The sequence below is a fragment of the Apteryx rowi genome, unplaced genomic scaffold (genome assembly GCF_003343035.1).
Source record: "Apteryx rowi isolate R43461 unplaced genomic scaffold, aptRow1 scaffold_343, whole genome shotgun sequence".
Taxonomy (NCBI): Eukaryota; Metazoa; Chordata; class Aves; order Apterygiformes; family Apterygidae; genus Apteryx; species Apteryx rowi.
In genome coordinates, this window is record NW_020449897.1 from 214,521 (window position 1) to 233,830 (window position 19,310).

General features: G+C 50.1%; 1 protein-coding gene and 1 pseudogene across 1 annotated transcript; both read left to right on the top strand.

Moving 5' to 3' along the window:
* Positions 1 to 2,720: 2,720 nt before the first annotated feature.
* On the top strand, positions 2,721 to 3,854 carry LOC112969361 (annotated as a pseudogene).
* A 2,663-nt stretch (positions 3,855 to 6,517) lies between these two features.
* Positions 6,518 to 10,521, top strand: KCNJ4 (potassium voltage-gated channel subfamily J member 4). Its single transcript, XM_026072533.1, has 2 exons — positions 6,518 to 6,656; positions 8,051 to 10,521. Exons 1-2 carry the CDS (start codon positions 6,634 to 6,636, stop codon positions 9,378 to 9,380), a joined length of 1,353 nt encoding a protein of 450 aa, XP_025928318.1. The 5' UTR covers positions 6,518 to 6,633; the 3' UTR covers positions 9,381 to 10,521.
* Positions 10,522 to 19,310: the final 8,789 nt, after the last annotated feature.

Consider the following 19,310-nt stretch of genomic DNA (forward strand, 5'->3'; position numbering starts at 1 on the left):
TAAGAAAAGATTGACAAATATGATCCGTTCTGGCAGGAGTTGGAGAAAACCTGGGACGTGTAAAGCGCTGTACCAATAGAGTGGGGTGTACAGGGATCTAGTGATGGAGGCATTGCATCAGCACCATGCGCACTGCCTTTATTATTAGCCCGCAGATCCTTTGGAAAGCGACAGTGAGAGGCACCACTGACACAATGGCGCCGAGGACATCCTGATTGCACTCATGTGCTCAGGGTCAGAGCAGTGCCCGGGCTGCTGGCGTGGGCTGGCGAGTTTGCTTGTGCAGCTAAAGCATGGCACACAGTGTCAATTGAGGAGTCAGGAATGACTGCAGTATGGCTGTGCTGTTACTGGCATTGCTAAATATAGGGCACTGGGGGGAGAAAATTGTTTGGGAAGGAGGGAAGGGCAGTCCAGGCTGCAGCGTTGGACACGACTGATTTGTTGGCCCTGCAGTCTTGTGTTATGAGGGTAGGATAGCTGTGGTCTGCTGGTGAGTGGCGGGGGTGTGGGGGGGGAGGGAGTGTGTCAGGCATAGCTGGGCACTAAATAGCTTGGGGGTAGAAGCGTGTGTTCATAGGGCCCTGAAGACCCACAGTTTATACCTGGTTGATGGCTTAAACACTGCAAGATAGAGAATATGATGCCCAAGCTGCAGCTGCACCCAGCTGCCTCCCAAAATGCTGGGGGGCTTCCTCGGGCAAAGTAACATGTGGGCATTCAGGTACACCGGGTATGGGGGGGGCAGAGGGATGGAGATGAATCTGTCAGGACTGCAGTCTCCTCCCTAGCATCTCCCAGGGTGCTCTCACCTGCTGTGCCCTGCACTGCATCTGCCAGTAGGTTTTGTCCCATGTGCAAAGAGTTGCCACCAAACCCCCAACTTCCCCCCCTCCAAGTGTGGGGAAGAGCCATCTCCAAGAAAGGACCTTTGGCATGATCCCATAAGATGGGGATTTTCACCACTGTCCTCAGCCAGCCTCTCCTCCCCCTGGTCCGTGCAGCAGGCTGGGCCCCAGGCAGCCACCAGCATCCCACGCTAGGAGTGGCTGAGCATATCTGCTGGTTAAGGACAACATTATCATCCCTCTTTTGCTGGAGAACTCTTTGGGCCTTTCCTATTCAGCCTGTTTGTGTTTCACATTTCAGTGGAGGAAGGTTACCTGCTTCTTACCCATTTGCTATTTGGCATGAGCAATGAGGAAGATGCCAGAGAGTGTGGGCCCAGTTTGTACGTGTAAGATTCAGGCCAGCAGACAGGCTCTTGGCTCCTGGCATGGTCACTGGCCCCTGACATGGCCACCGGTCTTGGAGAGTTGTGGACCCAGTGTTGCAGGCAGGGATCCCCAAGAAACCAACCCCTAAGGAGGAAGCGTGGCTACGTCACTGCCTGGAGTAGCTTCTCCGAGGGGCTAAAGCCTGCCAGCGGCAGCCCCAAGCCCCAGGGCTCCTCGCTTGTTTCTCTTTCCCATGGCGGTACCGAGCATTGTGGGGGTGTGTTGGGGTGGAAGTGGTAAGTGGGTTTATTTTAGTTTGTCTCCTGGCTTGTGTCGTTCCTAGTTTGCGGCGCCCAGTATTAGTAATGCTTCCCTATGCCAGCTGGCAGCACAGGATGAATCAGATCAGCTGCACCACAGCATGGACCCATCCGCGGCCAGCCTGCTCCAGGGTGATGCCTCTATCCAAGGCGCTGGTGCTTTCCCATTGCTCTGGCTCGCACTCCTGTGACTCCTGTCCAGTGGGAAACACTCCCCACCCCCTCTCACAGTAGGCAACAAGGGCAATGCCTTTAGACCAGATGTCCCAAAAAAACCATGTGACTGTGAGAACATGCCCACTGCAGGATGGTCTAGGAGAAGAGGACTGCAGCGTGCTTGTGCAGTGACAACAAGCCACGGACACTGCCTCTGGGGTGGATTTTACAGGGTTAAAGGTTTGCTTTGACAGATTTCTGAAAAAAGTAAAAAGATGTCTGTCTTAAAATCAGATTCACGTTCTCTCACTGCCCTTGATCCTCTCATAGCATCAGTCTCCACTCCTCTGACTGTGCTTTATTAAGCACATTCCTGCTTCACTAGCCTTGTCCCCTTCTCCTATGTCTGACCAGTGCTAGCCTTGGCATGAAAATGCCAGCAGCGTTCTCTTTCCGCCAAAGACCTCTCTCTCCCCTCATCCTCCCCCCAGACAACCTGCAGTCTGCCAGTAGCCTGCTGGACATGATCCCCCTCCTGCCTCATGTTGCCTGTCCAGGATCTGGCCCAGTCCCTTTATTCCGTGAATGTGCTAGGTTTCAGGTTGCTTTGCAAATTCCTTTCTGCTCACTGACAGTATGAGTGAACAAGTGCCGGCTCTGCAATCACAAGAATTTGGCTCATCTCAGTGTTAGAAAGTACTGTTTTAATTGATCAGTTTCTCTCTCCCCTAGTCATGACATCACAACATGCAATGAAGTCACATGATGACATCATAGATCTTGGAGGACTGTGGAGATGCCTGGTCCTCCCCTCCCTGCAACCTCCCCTYTCTCTCCCACACACCTGAACACACTGGTGATCTAAATGGAGGATTTCTGTGCCTGCCTGTTCCCCCATGAGTGTTGCTGAGGCTAAAGGAGCTGCTGCAGAGATTGGCACAACAGTTGCCAGTGTCATCTGCCTGTGTGACCTGGGCTGAGGGTAATTTGGATCCTGATGTTTGCCACAGCCCACAGCATCCTGCAAATGCCACGACCGCTTGTCATCTCTGGGACACCGGAGAGGGCCTGCCCAGAGTCTCAAGGCCTGGATAATGATGATGATGATGATGACAACGAAGAACCAAGCTACCCCTGTCACTCCACACCTCCTACATCCCAGTGCAAGGGCCATGACAGCTCAGGCAACAGTCAGCTGGAGGATCCAGGTGAACCCATTCCATTTTCATTAAGGGGTTTTTTAAAACCCAGGCACTCTTGCACGGTGAAAGATGAAGGACTGAAAAATAGAATGTATGCCAAGAGGTTGGCCAGGCACGCACTGGAACTTGAAGAGGATGGTCAGGAGTTTCAGGAACCATTTTACAAAGACACGGGAATGTCTGGCAGCTTGTCTGAAGATGAGGACAACAGCTGGAACAGGAGCTACCACCTTCCTGTGCATGAAAGATCACATGGGTCCAGAGTCACCCATATGGCACCATCCAGCTCCTATGACTCTTTCCAACATAATCCAGGCAAGCACTTGGAGGCAGAAGCGTTTGCCCCGTGGGTCCATGCCAGCAACCCTTATCTTGCATACCCAGAGCACACCAGGGGAGCAGAGCCCCATGCGCTCCATGAAGAGTCCATCGGGGACAGGGAGTTCCCTTCCCTGCAGCTGACCTATGAAGAGCTCAGAGAGGAGAACTGCATGCTCAGGTGGAAGATCTGGAGCATGCAGAGCTTCTCAGAAAGCCAAGCACACACAGTGAGGAGCCTAGAGAGGCGTTTGAAAGCCAGTATGGTCAAAGAGGAGAGAGAAGCTCAAGGTTTAGAGTCCTTTGTCCACCAGACTGAACGGAGTCTCCAGCTGATGACCCAGAGGGCTTTGGAGGCAGAAAATAATGTGGAAAAGTTGAAGCGGGAGATGTTTCTTCTCCAGGGAGAGCTGGAGAGTTTCAAGGTGGAGAATGAAAACCTGAGAGCTGGCCAAACTACTGACCTGGGAACAATGAAGCAAAACATAGACATCGCCTTGCAGAATCTCCACAGGATAGTAACTGGTGCAAACTGGTCCATCAGACAGCTGGTGTCTGGAACAGAATTGCTGCATTTTGTTGCTGAACTCCTCAAATCTACAGGCAAGATTTCCGAAGTTGAACCAGAAGATGGTTTATGAACTAAATTCTCTGCTAGTCCTGTGGATGAATGTATGGACTGAGACCACAGGTCTCCCACATCAGCCTGTACTAAAAACACTTGCTTTCATATGCTGGAATGTGTGTGTGAATAGGCAGCCTTTATCCTTCATAGAAATACATTTTTTTGTGATTAAATATGAATTTCAGGTACTGATGTAGTTTTAGCTGCTGATGCTCTGTTCTGGCATTGCAGTGCTAGAAATTCCTCCCTCTCCTCCTGCCTAAATATATCTTAGGCTTTGGGCTACAATGTCCAGTCTACAGTGGGCTCTGCACTAGAGTCCATGCAACAGTTTTGGCTGACTTGATTTGAGTTTCTTTGTGGGATCCAGATTTATTGCATCCAGCACAGGATATATTACTCTTTAACAGTGTGCACATCCCTTAGCTTAATTGTACCAGCTGGTATAAGAGGTGATCAAAGCTCTTGCTGTACCTGCATTTCATCTATTTGCTGTAACTGCATTTCATCTATTTCCTTTGCCCCTTTCTGGTGAGCTGGGGGAGGTAAGGAGCAGAGATCTGGGTGCTGTTGCATACAATTACAATGAACAGAAGTTCCTTAGATCCTCTTTCCACTTCTTTTGGAGCCAGCCACTGTCCAGCCCTTAAACCTGAAGCCTTTTTGGAACTTTTGCCTCCATTCCTGCAGCCAGGGAGGGGGCAGGTTTGTTCAGGAACTTTTAGGAAATTGTGACATATCCAAATGTGAGTTGTGAAGATGCCTTTCCTCTAATACCAGTGTCCATGCTGGCTAAGGGTGCACTTGATTTATCAGGGCTGGTTAAGGATGACACTGGTTGGAGAGGATGCCCTTCTCTTGCCTGGAGCTGGCATAGAGGAGTGCACTTGAATTGCCTGCCTTTTGTCACTTGCTAAAGAAGTGCAACAGGGCAGGACCTTGCAGTCCAAACTCCCCATGTTATCACTGAAGATACGTCAGCTTAATCCTAGCAGGGCCATCTCTGGGTACAAAGTAACCTTTCTTCATCACCTAGACATCCCTCAACTTTACTGATGAATTTAAGTTTACTGACTGCAATTCTGCTGTAGGCTGCCCAGCTGCACAACAGTATCTCCCACATTTGGCTGTACCAACCCTTCTTAAAGACTTGGATGCTGTAGGGTGGTGAGGGAGTGGGTGCTGACAGAGCTCCGTGTGGCTGTTTTCACTTGGATGTGCTTTTTCCTGAGGTGAATTTTTGGGCAGATGTTCACTTTTACCTGAATCCAGTGAGTGGTGAACTACAAAGTTACTGCCTTCTCATGGTCCCATAGTGTCCCTAGTCTGAACAACCACAGCTGAGTTGCCACAGGGCTTAAACTGCCCCAGTAACCTTGATCTATGGAGGAGAGACTGCTGTTTAAACTTCATCCTAGACATGACAACAGCAGTGCTTGTACATCAGAGGTGATGTCTGGAACTCCTTACTTGTTGCTTTCTAGTCTGTGTTTCTAATTTGGGGAAAGTGGTGGTCACCTGTAGCCACATGAAGCCGTGTTCTGCAACAGTGATGATGAGACAAGGACGGTTCTCATCAGCTTTTTCATCCTTGACAATATCACCTGCTGTTCCTTTCTCCTGTCCAGGCACAACCACTTGCAAGGAGCTCCAGACCTTGGATTTGACCTAGAAATCCTTTGATTTGACCCAAAGATGGCAACCACTAGTTGCTTGTTGGTGAGGCTGGGAGTGAGTGAACGAACTGGCTGTGTCTGTATTCTGTGCTCTGCATTGGCTGCTGTAATCCAAAGGATTATGCATGGGTGTACAAAGCCCTTCCTAATCTGTGAGTCATCACCCCCTCACTGCATTTCCTTTCCCAACAGCCCTGGCTAGGCGGGTTAGGTCATCTCTTGAGTCTTCGGTTTCCTAGTTCTTCAGTTCAGGAGGGACTGGGTCAGGACATAACATCTGCTGGACATTCTCCCAGGGCTCTACAGCGGAGCCCCTCCTTGGCTGCTGTATGCAGGGCACGTTGCAAGGTCTGTTTGCTCTAACTGGCTTCTCCTTGGCTACTTCTAAACTCTTCCTTTACGTTGGTTCTCCTTTTCGGCTCTACAAATTGCTTTTCTTCTCTTCTTTAGAATGGGGGGATGTTCTCTGCTCCTTGGAAATAAATCTCTTCTGGGTCAGGCTGGGCTGACAGTGATACCTGAGGGCTGCTGTGTTTGTCCGTGCTTCAATAGTCCATGTGTGTGTGTAGGTATTTATACTGGCTGAGCTCTTGTCCTAGTGTAAGCTATGATATTAATATAATGGCTCAGGGCAGGGGCCTTGCAAGCTGCTCAACTGTTGCATCCTTGATCTGGAGATTGGTGGCTGTCCTGCCCTGTGACTCTCCCTGGGTCAGATGCAAGGGGCTTCAGCAGGCTGGAGAGTGCAGGGGCTGAGGGCTGCCACGGTGTGTGTGTGAACCAGGTCTGTGTCTGTCAGCTCTTTACTTGCTGGAGCTAGGCCACGGTGTGGTGTCCCACAGAAACCACCATGCCCCTCCCCAGCAGAAAATAAAAGCCTGGGAGTTGTGTGCCCTCCAGTCCTGGCCTGGGATGGATCTTTTTGGGGGAGGCTTTGACAGGGTTTTCCTTTGTACTTCTTTGTAAGGCACATGCCCAGGAGCAATCGCAATGACAGCACAGGCCTCAGCTCACCAGAGGTGAAACCTAGATTCGCCTTGTCCCATATGAGTGCTGCTGCATGAGATCCCACGTTCACCCAGCTCCCACCGCCCCCTGACACCTGATGATAAAGCAGCCATGGGCAGCGTCCGAGTCAACCGGTGAGTAACCTTCATCTCAAGGACTGTTGCTGTCCCTGTTGGCCTGGGCCTCCTTGTCTGGTCCCTCCGACTCTTATCTGTGGCCTGTCTCATTATATTCCTCTCAAATTATCTGCCAGGGACTTTTCCACTCCAAGTTAAGGCTCCCTTCTTCTGCTCCAATCTGAAGGATGACATAGGTGTGGGGAATTCTCAGGTCTCAGCAGGGTCAGCTGCTATAGAGGAGGAAAAGCAAAGTATGGACATGGTGCTAGACACCAACCCTGGTCAAGAAATCATGGATTTCAGCAGCACTGCAGAAGCCTCATATTACCACAAGACACAATTCCAGCTGTGTATGTTTCCCCCACTTCCTTTTCCAATGAAAAGAGAAAGGTGGATGATTTTGGAGCTGTTAGGTTGCCCTGAAGAAACTGCCACATTTAAGCAAGAAGTAGCTGGCACCAGGTTGGAGGAGTCTGTGTTGGAGGACTTCAGCTGACACGCCAACACTGGTGTGGGGATGGGGGGTAGGGGCGGTCCTGCCAGCCCAAGGGGTCCTGGGAGGCCACAGCTTGATGATCACAAGGGGAGAGTCGTTTTGGTGAGTCCCTGCACTTGGGAGGCAGTCGCTTGATTTTCTCAGTGGTCAGAGCATCTACTGTGTCCACAACCTTTAGGAATATCTGTGACTTTAGACTGAGCTGTGTGTGAGCTCTCAGGAGCTGCTTTCTCCTTGTGGGGGAGAGGGGAAGGGATGATGCTGTCTGCAAAGGAGGGTAGCAGGAGGGGCAAGCAGCTCCCAGAAAGGGGGGAGTTGCTCCCAGCACTTTGACTGTTGATCTCCAAATTACACCTTTAGCTGTGGATGCGGGATGCTGGGAGCCACGCTCGTTGCTGTAGCAACAGAATTGTCCTGAATGCAGGAAGTGTATAAACATTGTCAGAGATACACAGTGAAATCAGTGGGGAGAGCAGAGGAGAAAATAGAAACTCCCAGCCTTATATAATCTCAGGGCCAAAATGTTGCTAGACCCCAGGCACTTGCTCTCAGGCTTCTTAGCTGTTCCAGTTGCAGTCACGATTCGAAGCCTTGGTGTCCTTCCTTAGATCAAAGGCCAGAAAGTAGCACAGTGCTGCAAGTTTCTCTTACTTTACTGCCCTGTCAGGACTTAAGATTAGATTTAACCTCCTGGTAGCAACACAGCAAATATTGCAGCTGGGCTCCACCAGTTTGGTCAATGACGCATCCTCATGCAAGAACCAAGGAAATGCGCTGTCATGAACTTCCTCACCACAGTGTCATAGTGGGAACCCTGCTCTGTCAGCCATCCATGTTCCTCCTGCCCTCACTGTCTCGGTTATTGTTGTTCTTTACATATTTCTACATGAAATGTCTGTTTCTTCTCTTCCAGGTACAGCATTGTCTCAACTGAAGAGGATGGACACAAAGTCTCTGCGCTGGGCAGCATGAATGGGCACAGCCGGAACGGGAAGGGCCATGCCCCCCGGCGGAAGCACCGCAACCGCTTTGTGAAGAAGAACGGCCAGTGCAACGTCTATTTTGCCAACCTGAGCAACAAATCTCAGCGCTACATGGCTGACATCTTCACCACCTGTGTGGACACGCGCTGGCGGTACATGCTCATGATCTTCTCTGCCGCCTTCCTGGTCTCCTGGCTCTTCTTTGGCTTCCTCTTCTGGTGCATTGCTTTCTTCCACGGTGACCTCAACACACCAGCAGTGGCGGGGGGCCCCTCTCTCCTCAAGCCCTGCATCATGCATGTGAACAGCTTCTTAGGGGCTTTTCTTTTCTCAGTGGAGACCCAGACAACCATTGGATATGGCTTTCGCTGTGTGACTGAGGAGTGCCCACTGGCCATCATGGCAGTCGTGGTCCAGTCCATCGTGGGCTGYGTGATTGACTCCTTCATGATTGGCACCATCATGGCCAAGATGGCAAGGCCCAAGAAACGGGCCCAGACCCTCCTTTTCAGTCACCATGCGGTCATTTCCGTGCGGGATGGCAAACTGTGCCTCATGTGGCGAGTGGGCAACCTGAGGAGGAGTCACATTGTGGAGGCCCATGTCCGGGCCCAGCTCATCAAGCCCTACATGACAGAGGAAGGGGAATACCTACCCCTGGACCAGCGGGACCTCAATGTGGGCTACGATGTGGGCCTCGACCGTATATTTTTGGTTTCACCCATTATCATTGTTCATGAGATCGATGAGGAGAGCCCGCTCTATGGAATTGGGAAGGAGGAGCTGGAGACGGAGAATTTTGAGATCGTTGTTATCCTGGAAGGGATGGTAGAAGCCACAGCCATGACCACGCAGGCACGAAGCTCTTACCTCGCTAGTGAAATCCTTTGGGGTCACCGTTTTGAGCCAGTTGTGTTTGAGGAGAAGAACCACTACAAGGTGGATTATTCACGCTTTCACAAGACCTACGAGGTGGCTGGAACACCTTGCTGCTCAGCCCGGGAGCTGCAAGAAAGCAAGATGACTATCCTACCTTCTCCCCCACCTCCCAGTGCCTTCTGCTACGAGAACGAGTTGGCTCTTGTCAGTCAAGACGAAGATGAAGATGATGACGAAGTGGGTGTGGCATTAGGGGGCAGCACAAAGGAAGAGGGAGGTGTTATCCAGATGATGGATTTTGGAAGCCATCTGGATTTGGAGCGGCTCCAGGCGACTCTGCCCCTAGATACAATTTCATACCGCAGAGAGTCAGCCATCTAACTCCTCCTGCCTACCCGTTCCACACCTGTTGCCCACTATCTCCTCCTCTGTTCTGCACCCTTACATAGCTGAATAAGTCCCTTCCCCACCAAAAATGCCTCCCGTGACCACCTCTCAGCCCCTGAGTACAACGAGTCTTGGAGTTGCTCTGACGTACTCCCTTTCCCATGAAGACATACTACCTGGAAGGGGAGTGAGGATACACTACCCTCCTTCCAGTGTGCATAACTTGTGCTAGGACCCATTTCTTTACCAGAGACAGGAGAGTAGCACATCTGGTTTCTAATCTCTGGAGAGGTGACAGTCCATGCCCTCCACAGACAGACTGGGAGCCACAGCAATTGTTTCTGCTGCTTAGACAATGACAGACTTTCTGTCCCCTTTCAACATGGGTAGGCCCCATGGCTATCAAGAGTCATGACTGTCACTAGGAGAGGAGTGATACCTAAACGGTGACCAGATGAGGATGGACAGGAGAGTTTAGGAATCCTGGAGGGAGTGGGGAAGGATCTTGCGGGAGGGGTTTACTTGCATGTTTATTGCTTGTTGCACATGACTCTTTTTTGTATATACAACAGATCAAGAACTGAAATCCATATTCTTCCACTGTAAATGCCAAGCTAGGAGACAAGGACGCTGTACGTAGCCTACACTGCACTCTCCTTGGCTTTTGGCATCTGTCACTTCCAGAAACAGCTTGGCTCCACACACTCACACCCAGTTCTCCCAGTCCTTCTGAAAAATGCTTTCTGCTTCTCTCCCAAGATGCCTGGCAGAGGAGGCAGGGCCCTGTGTTTGCACACTCAAACTGTTCACTGGCACAGAACCACCGGGACGACAGACAACTGACCTGACTGGACAGCAGACACTCTACTTGTTCCTTTCACCTCCTCTGTTCTTCTCCCTGCTGCCATCAGCTGTAAAACTGAATTTGTAACTATTTATTTTTAATAAAGTCTAATATCCCAGGGGGAGGTTTGGAAGCAAAAGAGCAACCCCAAGGCTGCAGGCTGGTATAGTGACTGATGAGTGTTATCAGTGCTAGCATCTGCTGTTTGTACGGCATTAGTGCCTGGAAGTTCCAGTATGAGGGCTCCCTTGTTGTAAACCTTTCTGTTAAAGACCTACACAAAGAGGCTCAAAGAATTTGCCCTGGGAGAAGACATGTTGGATACAAAATGTATGGAGGGAGGGAAGCATTTGTGTTAAAATTATCAGTAGTGATGGGTCAAACATTTCCAGCCTGCTCACTTTGGAAGCAACAGGAATTTTGCCTAAGGAAGGACCAGCTGGGTTACAGATATGTTTGATGAAGAGGCAGAGACATACAAGACACTGCTCTAGACGAAGGGTTCAAAAACAAAACAAAACAAAACTTCTCTTCTGCCACAAGGCATATAAGAACCGGGGGAAATGAAGGGAGGGCAACAGCCAGAGCTAGAAATGTAGCATTGCTTTGCTATCATTTCACAGAAGACATGAAAACCTGATGATTCCTTTCCTTTGGGAGCAGCATAAACACTCCTTCAAAACTACAGAGGACATGAGGACAGAAAGATAAACAGGTAGCTAAAGAGCTGCTCTGAGCAACCRACAGTTGTGCTATAGGGGAACTGGCTGAAGGAATGACCTGCCACTTTAATTCCTGATCTACAAAGCATGAAATCAGCATCTTGGTATCATTTTGGAATTAGGAGAAGAAGCAAGAGAAGAGGGGAGGAAGCAGAAAAGAAAGGAAGGAAATAGAAGGAACAAGAGGGAAAAATAGACACAGCAGGCAGGCAAAGGAGGAGGAAGGAAAAAGAAGGGAAAATGAGGAAATATAGGAGAGTGTTTGAGAGAGAACAGGGATAGACTAACAGGATGGGTCTGGGCCCAGACTTGGCCATTTCTTTCCTGGCATGTAGGTTCTGCTGTGGAAAGCTGCCCTGCATGCACACAGTGACTCTGAATGTGCTTGTTTGATTTGCATCCTAAACAATGATCTGAAACCTCAGCAGACTGGCCGAATCCAGGCCTTTGGCAAGCCTTTCAAACAGAAAGAAAGAGAAACAAGCAGTAGGATGAAAGAAGAGCAGACAGGTGACAGCTGAAGAGAAGAGCATCAGGAGAGGGGGAGAGAATGGAAAGGAAACAGTTTCTGATGCCTCCCTGAGTGTGACAGCAATGATTCATTCATCCTTCTCCTGTTCTGCAGGGAGTGGGGACAGGAGCTCATGGATCCCAGCTTTTCCAATGTATGACTTGATACACAGCCTCATTTTCTACTTATCTTCCCATGTGTATCTCTGTCCCACCTCTCTCCTCCCCATTGCTAATTAATGAAGTCCCTCCTTCCATCTTTTTATTATTCATTTATTTTCCCTGGAGGGAATAAACAGGGGCTGGTATTGATCTGCCTTTTAATATAGCTTTTAGAGTCTGGAGCCTGTCACTGGACATGGCAGTGGAAACTAATGGACTGAGAAAGAAGGACTCTGTGTGCCAGGACATGGGAATACAGGACACAGCCTGGGATGGAGGCCCCAAGAAGAAGGGGAGGCCACACAGCTGGGCACCCACTCATCGAGCAACAGTGTCCTTCAGAGGCAAGCAGCCCTGGAGATGCTGAACGAACCTGGTGGGCATCAGGCTCAGGGAGTTTGAAGGCTGCACACACGTTCCACAGTTGTTGGTGCACAGCATTCCGCACCTGCACACACGTGCCCTTGGCAAGGTGGGCAGTGGTTTGCAGGGATTAAATGCTACAGCTGGCACAATGCACAGGGCTCGGCTTGCTTAAATGCCTTGGTTCAGGCATGTGGGCATGCACCCAAATAGAGCTAGGAGCTGGGCACAAAGTTCACACTCACAAAGGATGTGTGCAAAGACATGGGGCTGGCAGGCAGAGGCGGCAGCTTTTGCAAGGCTGATCTTCAGGCCGAAACCTACCAAGAGAGCCAGGCAAAGACAGGGCAGCTGAAGTGTGCCCGGGGCCAGGTGCCAGCAAACACAGGGTGGCAGTGATGGCACACAAGCCAGTGCTGCCACCCTCCACGTTCAGGCAGCAGAACTCTTTCGCGAAAAATGGAAAAATGTCACCATAACATCAAGGGTATAAGTATCATATGATCACCTTTGTTTGCCAGACCCCCTCTGCAGCAACTGGTGAACCTGCTGGCCCTTTTCAGCCATGTTTGACATCAAGGTGAAGCAGACACTGAAAAAAGAAGCTGAGGCTTTAAGGAAAACCCAGCTAATACCTTGCCACTCTCAATAAAATTAAGAGAAAGCTGGCAACACCATTATGCCGTTAGAAAGGAGCGGAGAGAGAGCCAAGGAGAACCCAAGGGAAGAGCAGGAAAAGAAAAAAAAAGAGAAAGGGGATGAAAAGAGGAAGAGAGTGAGACCCTATTTTTAGTCTGGTTTCCTCAGGAAATGAGACTATTGCGTTCGCACTGTCTGCCTATCCATCTGTCAGTCTGTCAGGCCCTGCCTCGTCACTTTTGAACCTGTTGGCCCAATCTGAACGAATCCCACAGCCGTGCGGTGGCTCGGAGAGGATCAAAAGCTCTTGGAAATGTTGTGAGCGTCTGTGGCTGTGGCACTGGGGAGGAAAGACCTGGATGACTGGGTGTTACTGGCATGGGGCCATTGGGAGGGGATGCGGGACCTCAGTGCGGGGAGACCCGGGGAGGCGCGAGGTTTATTTGGCTCTTTGTGGTTCAGACGGTCACAGCGCAGCCATGTGGCATCATCCCCCACGGCCCTGGGAAATGGCGGGCCAGCTGAGGTGGAGTGAGTGCCCATCCTGCCACCAGGAAGCCGCTCGCCCCCGTCCCACGGCAGGCTGCCCTGGCCCCGGCACCACACAGCCTGCGAAAACGGGCCGGTGGCGCCCTGGGGCCTGGTGAAGAAGCGCAACCAATGGGCGGCCTACCGCGTCGCCATGGAAACCGCAGCCTGGCCGCACCGCGCTGAGGGCGCCCATTCCCAGGCCTCGCCCTGGCCCCGCGGCGTCGCCTCAGGTCACAACGTGGCCGCTTCCCTCGAAACCCGGAGTCCCACGGCATTTTAAGGATTAAACCCATTTCCACCATCTGCTGCTGTAGAAAAACCTCGAAAATGTGACTCCCTAGGAACCACAAAGCTGGTCCAGTTGCTTGAACACTTGGGGTCTCCACATCATTTGCCCTGGCTGCTTTTAAGCAGAAGGGACCAGGTCTCTTAAATTTTTTAAATTTGGTGGGCTCCCTTTCGCGGTGTGGAAAAGCGTGCCGAGCACTGCCGCAGGGGTGTGAGAGGCCTGGCTGCGGGGGCAACCCGGGAGGTGAGTTTTAAGCGCAATGCTGGAAGCTCGTGGAAACCGTTCAGCCCCCCATGGGAATATTGCACATGGCTGCCTTTCCCTTGCTGCTCCCACAAGGACTCCTGGGGGGATTTTCCCTCCCTTCCCTGCTGGGGCACGCGGAGTCCATGGCACAAAGATGGAGAGGAAAAACCAAAGTGCAGGGAAAGCACAGGTGATGGTTAAACCAGGGGCATCTGCCTGCCAAACGCTCTTCTGAGAGCTGTGTTGCCAAAATGGCATGTTTCTCAGGTAAACCCACGTGGCGGTGTGGTGCAGTCGCTCCTGATAAGAAGTACTCTTTTACCTCTGTAAGTGGCACTCATGCCCSAAGTGCTTTGCTGGTACATAGAGGTACTTAGATAATATATACTTCTTATACAGGTACCTCTGTACCCACATGCTCAAATTACAAAATACTGGCCCACAACTACATGCTGCACATGCCCACATGCATATGCCATATGTGCCAGCATAAACTACCCTATGCCACAGCTTCATCCTATAATCACCCAAGAACCTACACACAAACTGCATACAACAGCAACATTCACCTCGACTAGCAGCCCTCCGGCTGTGTCTTGGGGACTACTTTTACACGGCCCATGAAAGGCTGCTAGGACAATCCAGCTTGGAAGGCTTTGGTTGCTGTAAAGAAGAATGGAAAATTTTAAGGGGTCTGCAAATCAAATCTCACAGCCATTTACAACTAGAAATACACCCAGTGACGCACAGAAACACTTGATATTTTGGCCATGACACCGGTACATGTGAAACATGGAGCATCACCTTTCAAGCAGGTGACACTTGCTTACCCTGTGCTCTCCAGGGAAGACAGTCCTATTGCACGTCAGGGCACAGTATCTCGATGGCTCCCTCCTACAGTATCTGCTGGAGGGAACGCTTCCTCAAGACTTTCCCCCTAATCCTGAGGAGCTGGCAGCTTGCTTTTACGGAAGGAGACACTGCTTATCCACTCACAAGCTTTATTTCTTTCCTTGTCTTACTATTGAATTATTTCTTTGACTTTTTATTGAAAGCTATTCTAGGAGACGAAGAACTTTTTCCCCTATGAATAAGATCCAGGCAGGCACTGGTTCAGATCCTCCACGTCATGACAACTAACTGTGCTGCTGTCACTCTTGCCAGTTTTCAAATGAATGTTGTTGTTGTTTTAAATGGCATTTGAGAAACTTGTTTCATGTTTTATTTTTGGTGACACTTTTAGTCAACCCTTTTGAAAAGAAACCATCATTGGCACCTTTCAACTCATCCAAAACTTGCTCAGCAAAATATTTTGATACACACTGCAGCTAAAAATATTTTCCAGAAACATGATAATAATCTCAAACAAGGAGAGAATGAGTTTGGATTTCCATGATCAGGAAATGATTCTGAAAATGTTCTTGCTTCAGAACAAATCTGTTCTTTTTCAACCAGCTCTGTTTTGGTTGTGTCTAGGAGTGCAATGTAGCATTCTGCCTTGTATCTTGCATCCAGGCTTCTGATCCCAGTGTGGTAAAAATACCTCTTCTATTTACTTCAAGCTTCAGCAGGCCATCTACTTCTTTGCAGAAGTGCCTGAGGTGTCTCCCAGCTTTATATGGGAAATATAAAGTGGCCATGGTTTTAACTGTCACAGAATTAAAAAAAAAAAAAAAAAAAAGCCTTTCCTTCAGAAGCTATTAAGGGCTTGCTCTTGCTCCTGCTAAGTCAATGAGACTTTCGCCATTGACTGTGGTAAGAGCAGAATTGGGCCCCAATGGAGTGCCACTACTGGAAAACCCCTGAGGCACCAGCCGTGTGCTAAATCTGCAAAGTTGGGACAAACTATTCCAGGCTGTGGAAAAAGGGGAGAGGAAAAAATACAGGGTGCTGGGCCTCGGCAGAGCTGAATTCAGCACTCAGACATTGGGTGGTATTGGGCCAGGCTTGGAGGGCAATTGCAACAGGCCTTCAGGCAGGTAATGGCTATAGCATAAGGAAGGGGAGACAGGGTACGAAATCCGTAGATGCAGCAAACTGTGACGTGGAGTCCCACAGCCAGGTAATGCCAGGCTGGCCGCTGAAAAACAGGAGGAGCTCAGATGGTAGAAAGTTCCTGGAGGGGCTACACATCGGTTGTTTCCCCTTCTGCCAAGTTCAGCCCTCTCCAATGCCCTTACATGCCTGTCTGCAGGACCCAGCACAGTGAGGTTTAGTAGCAAGACTTAAACTGGGGGAACATGGCCATTGCCTGTCCTAAGAGCACCATCTAGAGAGGAAAGCAAGGCTTGCATCCCTGCAGGTCCCAACTCCGTGGAGTGTTTGAAGGCTGCACTCAGGGCTGAGTCTTCCCCTGGAGCAGTCCTTTGCACTGAGGTGGCAGGGGGTGCTGCAGGCCAAGCTGAAGTCACACTGGCAAAGCTGTGCTGGGGCTTAGGACGGGCTCAGCAGGAAGTATTAGGTGTCAGAGCTGGAGGTCAGAGATCAAAATGTTTCCTTTCTGATCCTGGAGACAACGCAGGCTCAGAAAGGACAGGCGCTGATTGCCAACATTTTCACAGCCGTGCAACTCTGTGTTGGACCTTTAACCTGTGGTAAAGATCAGTGTGTCTGACAAACAGGCCACAGCTTTCTGCTCCATGCTATCAACTATCAGCTCTGTAAAACCTCAGCAGCTTTCACAGAGCAGCCACTGACTTGAACAGCAGTTCAGATATGCACTACCTCTTTGATTTCTTCTCCAGGCAAGGTCTACAAGGCTATTCTGGCCCTGAGAAGTTAAGCAGAAAAAAGAGTTCAGAGTCAGGTCATTCTGCTACCAGCCTGCCCTTCAAGCACCACCTCACAAGCCCATCCGGTTGCACTTGCTCAACATGAGATTTGCTCCCCTTTCCCCATTATTCAGTCCCTTGAAGTGGCACTGACAACTTATGGCTGTAGCAGAGTGTTGCTGTCTTTCCCCTGCCACAAATAGTTGGCCAGTGCAATCCCATAGTGGGAGAGGGGCAGTAAAACTGCATGGAATTGGAGAGGTACACCATTTGATGTGTCCTCGCCAGCACAGGGGCTGGTACACAACTCTCAGGTAGAGGGTTCGCAATACCCTGAGAGTTTTTCCGGCAACCAGTCTTTTCCTAACCCTTCAGGACATTAGAAAATGACATCCTGGCTTGCAAACTGCCCAGAGTCCCTGCACTTTCTAGCTAATGTGTGTTCCTCAATCCTGGGCTTCTTCCAGTTCCCAGGGAAAGCAACAGCAGCACAGCAGTCAATGGGCCATTAGTATATATACTTACCTTTGAACACCTGCCCTCCTGGGAGGAAATATTTTGGGGGAAATCCTTCTACTCTCTGAGCAGCCTTAGTTCTAGACATATAGATCCCAAGACACTAGCTATTAAAATTAGGTCAGAATGGAAGGAGGAAATGTGTGTTGCTAAGTGGAATGATGTGATTTCAGTGCCCTGATGCCTGCGAAGAAATTCAGAATGGACACAAACACCATCCTGAAATAGTCTGTGAGACACTGGATATTTGAACTTTAAAAGTTTTTGGCCTCTGAAATTAGCAGGATTATTTTGGTGCTGGCCCCAGTTTTGAAATAGCACGTCTTGGAACCTGGGAGCTGGTAATATTTGAGTCTCTGACCATAGTGCATTGATAGAGTTGTTTGAATGTCCTAGCGCTACAGTCACTGAAGTTGTCAGCTGAAGCAATGAAGGCCTATAAGATATGAAGTCTAGTTACAGAAGCTGTGCAACTGAGAGAATAAGGAGCTTGAAACTGCGACTGACAGGTGATTAGGTACTCACCCAGCAACAGACTCCCTGTGTCTATCAGGGACCTAACAAAGGCCTGCACATCCCTCCTGGTGTATTGAACAGAGGAGGATGAGCTGATGCAGAAACTCCACAGAACACTCTGAAGATATACATAACATGACCTGCAGCCTGCATGTGCTTCTCGTACAGATAAAATGAGGAATCAGTTTGAAAGTGGGTGCAAGCACATGACAGGTGATGCCAACCTATAGCAGACTGCTTGATATGACAGAGAAGGAGTTGATTAAATGTATGCAAATGGAAGCCAAAATATAGCTATAAACTGCTGGATAGTTGGTTACACCCTGTGCCGTTTCCTCTCCAGGACACAGTGCTGTGCTCACTAGCAATCGGGTTGCCCTGAATAAAGAAACTTGTGTGACCAATCCAGCGCCAAACAAGGCTGTGCAGAGAAACCGTGAAGAACTGTGATGAGAAACAGCTCTGGAGCAGAGTGTTGCAGCCATGGGGTGAGTGCTGCACCCTGGAGTGTCAGGAGTATTTGGAGGCCCTGCAGTGTCTGAAGAGCCAGCATTGTTTGGTGAGCTGGTAGCAGCCGATGGGACAGAGCAGTCCGGAGTCAGCGGAGGAGGGAAGTCATGGGAAGAGCAGCTGGTAGTGATTGCTGCAGAGGAGGTATGAGGTGCGTTGGTGGAGCTGTAATGCCTGGATGAAGCTGTATGCTCCCTGCTGCTCTGTTTGAGACACATCTCTCCTGCAGCAGTCGAATGGCCCCACAAGTTCCAAATGCACCATAGGAAAAAACAGAAGCAATTTGTGAAAAACACCGGATTTTCTGAGTTCTTGTAATTATTTGATGATGTGTCCCATGAAGAAGCCTTCAGAGCCCTGAGCTCTTTCGTGGCCCCATTGTGCTTGCTGCTGCACAGGCACAAGAGAAGAGGCAGTTCCTGTTCCAGAGAGCTTCCAGTCTCTGTCAGAAAGAAATAAAAGGGGGAAGGGAGCAGGCTGACAACAAGGCAAAGTGACTTGCCCTAGATCATGAAACAGACAGTGACATGAGGAGGAATTTAACCTGTTTCTGTGGGTTTAACCTGTCACCTCTCTGCACAGCTGGAGATGTCACAAGGGATAAACAAATTGGGACTAGTTCCTAAAATAGCCCTCCCTGTCCTCCCTGCATCCGCAGCTGCAGTGAAACTGTGTCCAAGATGCTGTGTTGTGAGGCTCTCTCTAGGTATGTGCACAAGTCCCATCGCCTTCGTATCACTGCCTAGGACACCAAATGGCAGCTCTGATCGACCAAGGGCAGCGCATGTTCCAATCTTGGACAGCTGCTGCCTCCAAGCATCCAGCTGCAGGAATGAGGAACCATAGCATCACATTGCTTCCCCAAACTTTACCTGCATGGGGCCTTACAGATACAAATCAGCGCTTTGAAATCATACCCAGAAGTCAACAAGAGACTGTGGCAGGCTTGGATGAGCATGTCCTGGGGTTCCTGAGGAGTAACAGCACAAGGCAGGCAGGCAGGCAGGTGCTGGCTATGCCAGTTCCTGGGCAGCCCGTAAGCACAGCCTTTTGGAGAGAGACGGGTGAGCACTCTAAGCTGGTCCTGGAGCTGTAACAGGCTGCCTGGGTTGCTCTGCCTTTGGAGTGATCCTCCTACGAGAATCAGTAATCTGAAGTGAATTATGCCAGACCAAAAGCAGAAACAACCCCTCCCCCCCCCAATCCTTAGTTCTTGCAGGGAATGAGTCCTCAGCTGCCTCTTGKCCTTCACTGTGTGGGACTTGCGGTGAGATGGCCTTCTGTTAATCGGTGCCCTGTGCCTGG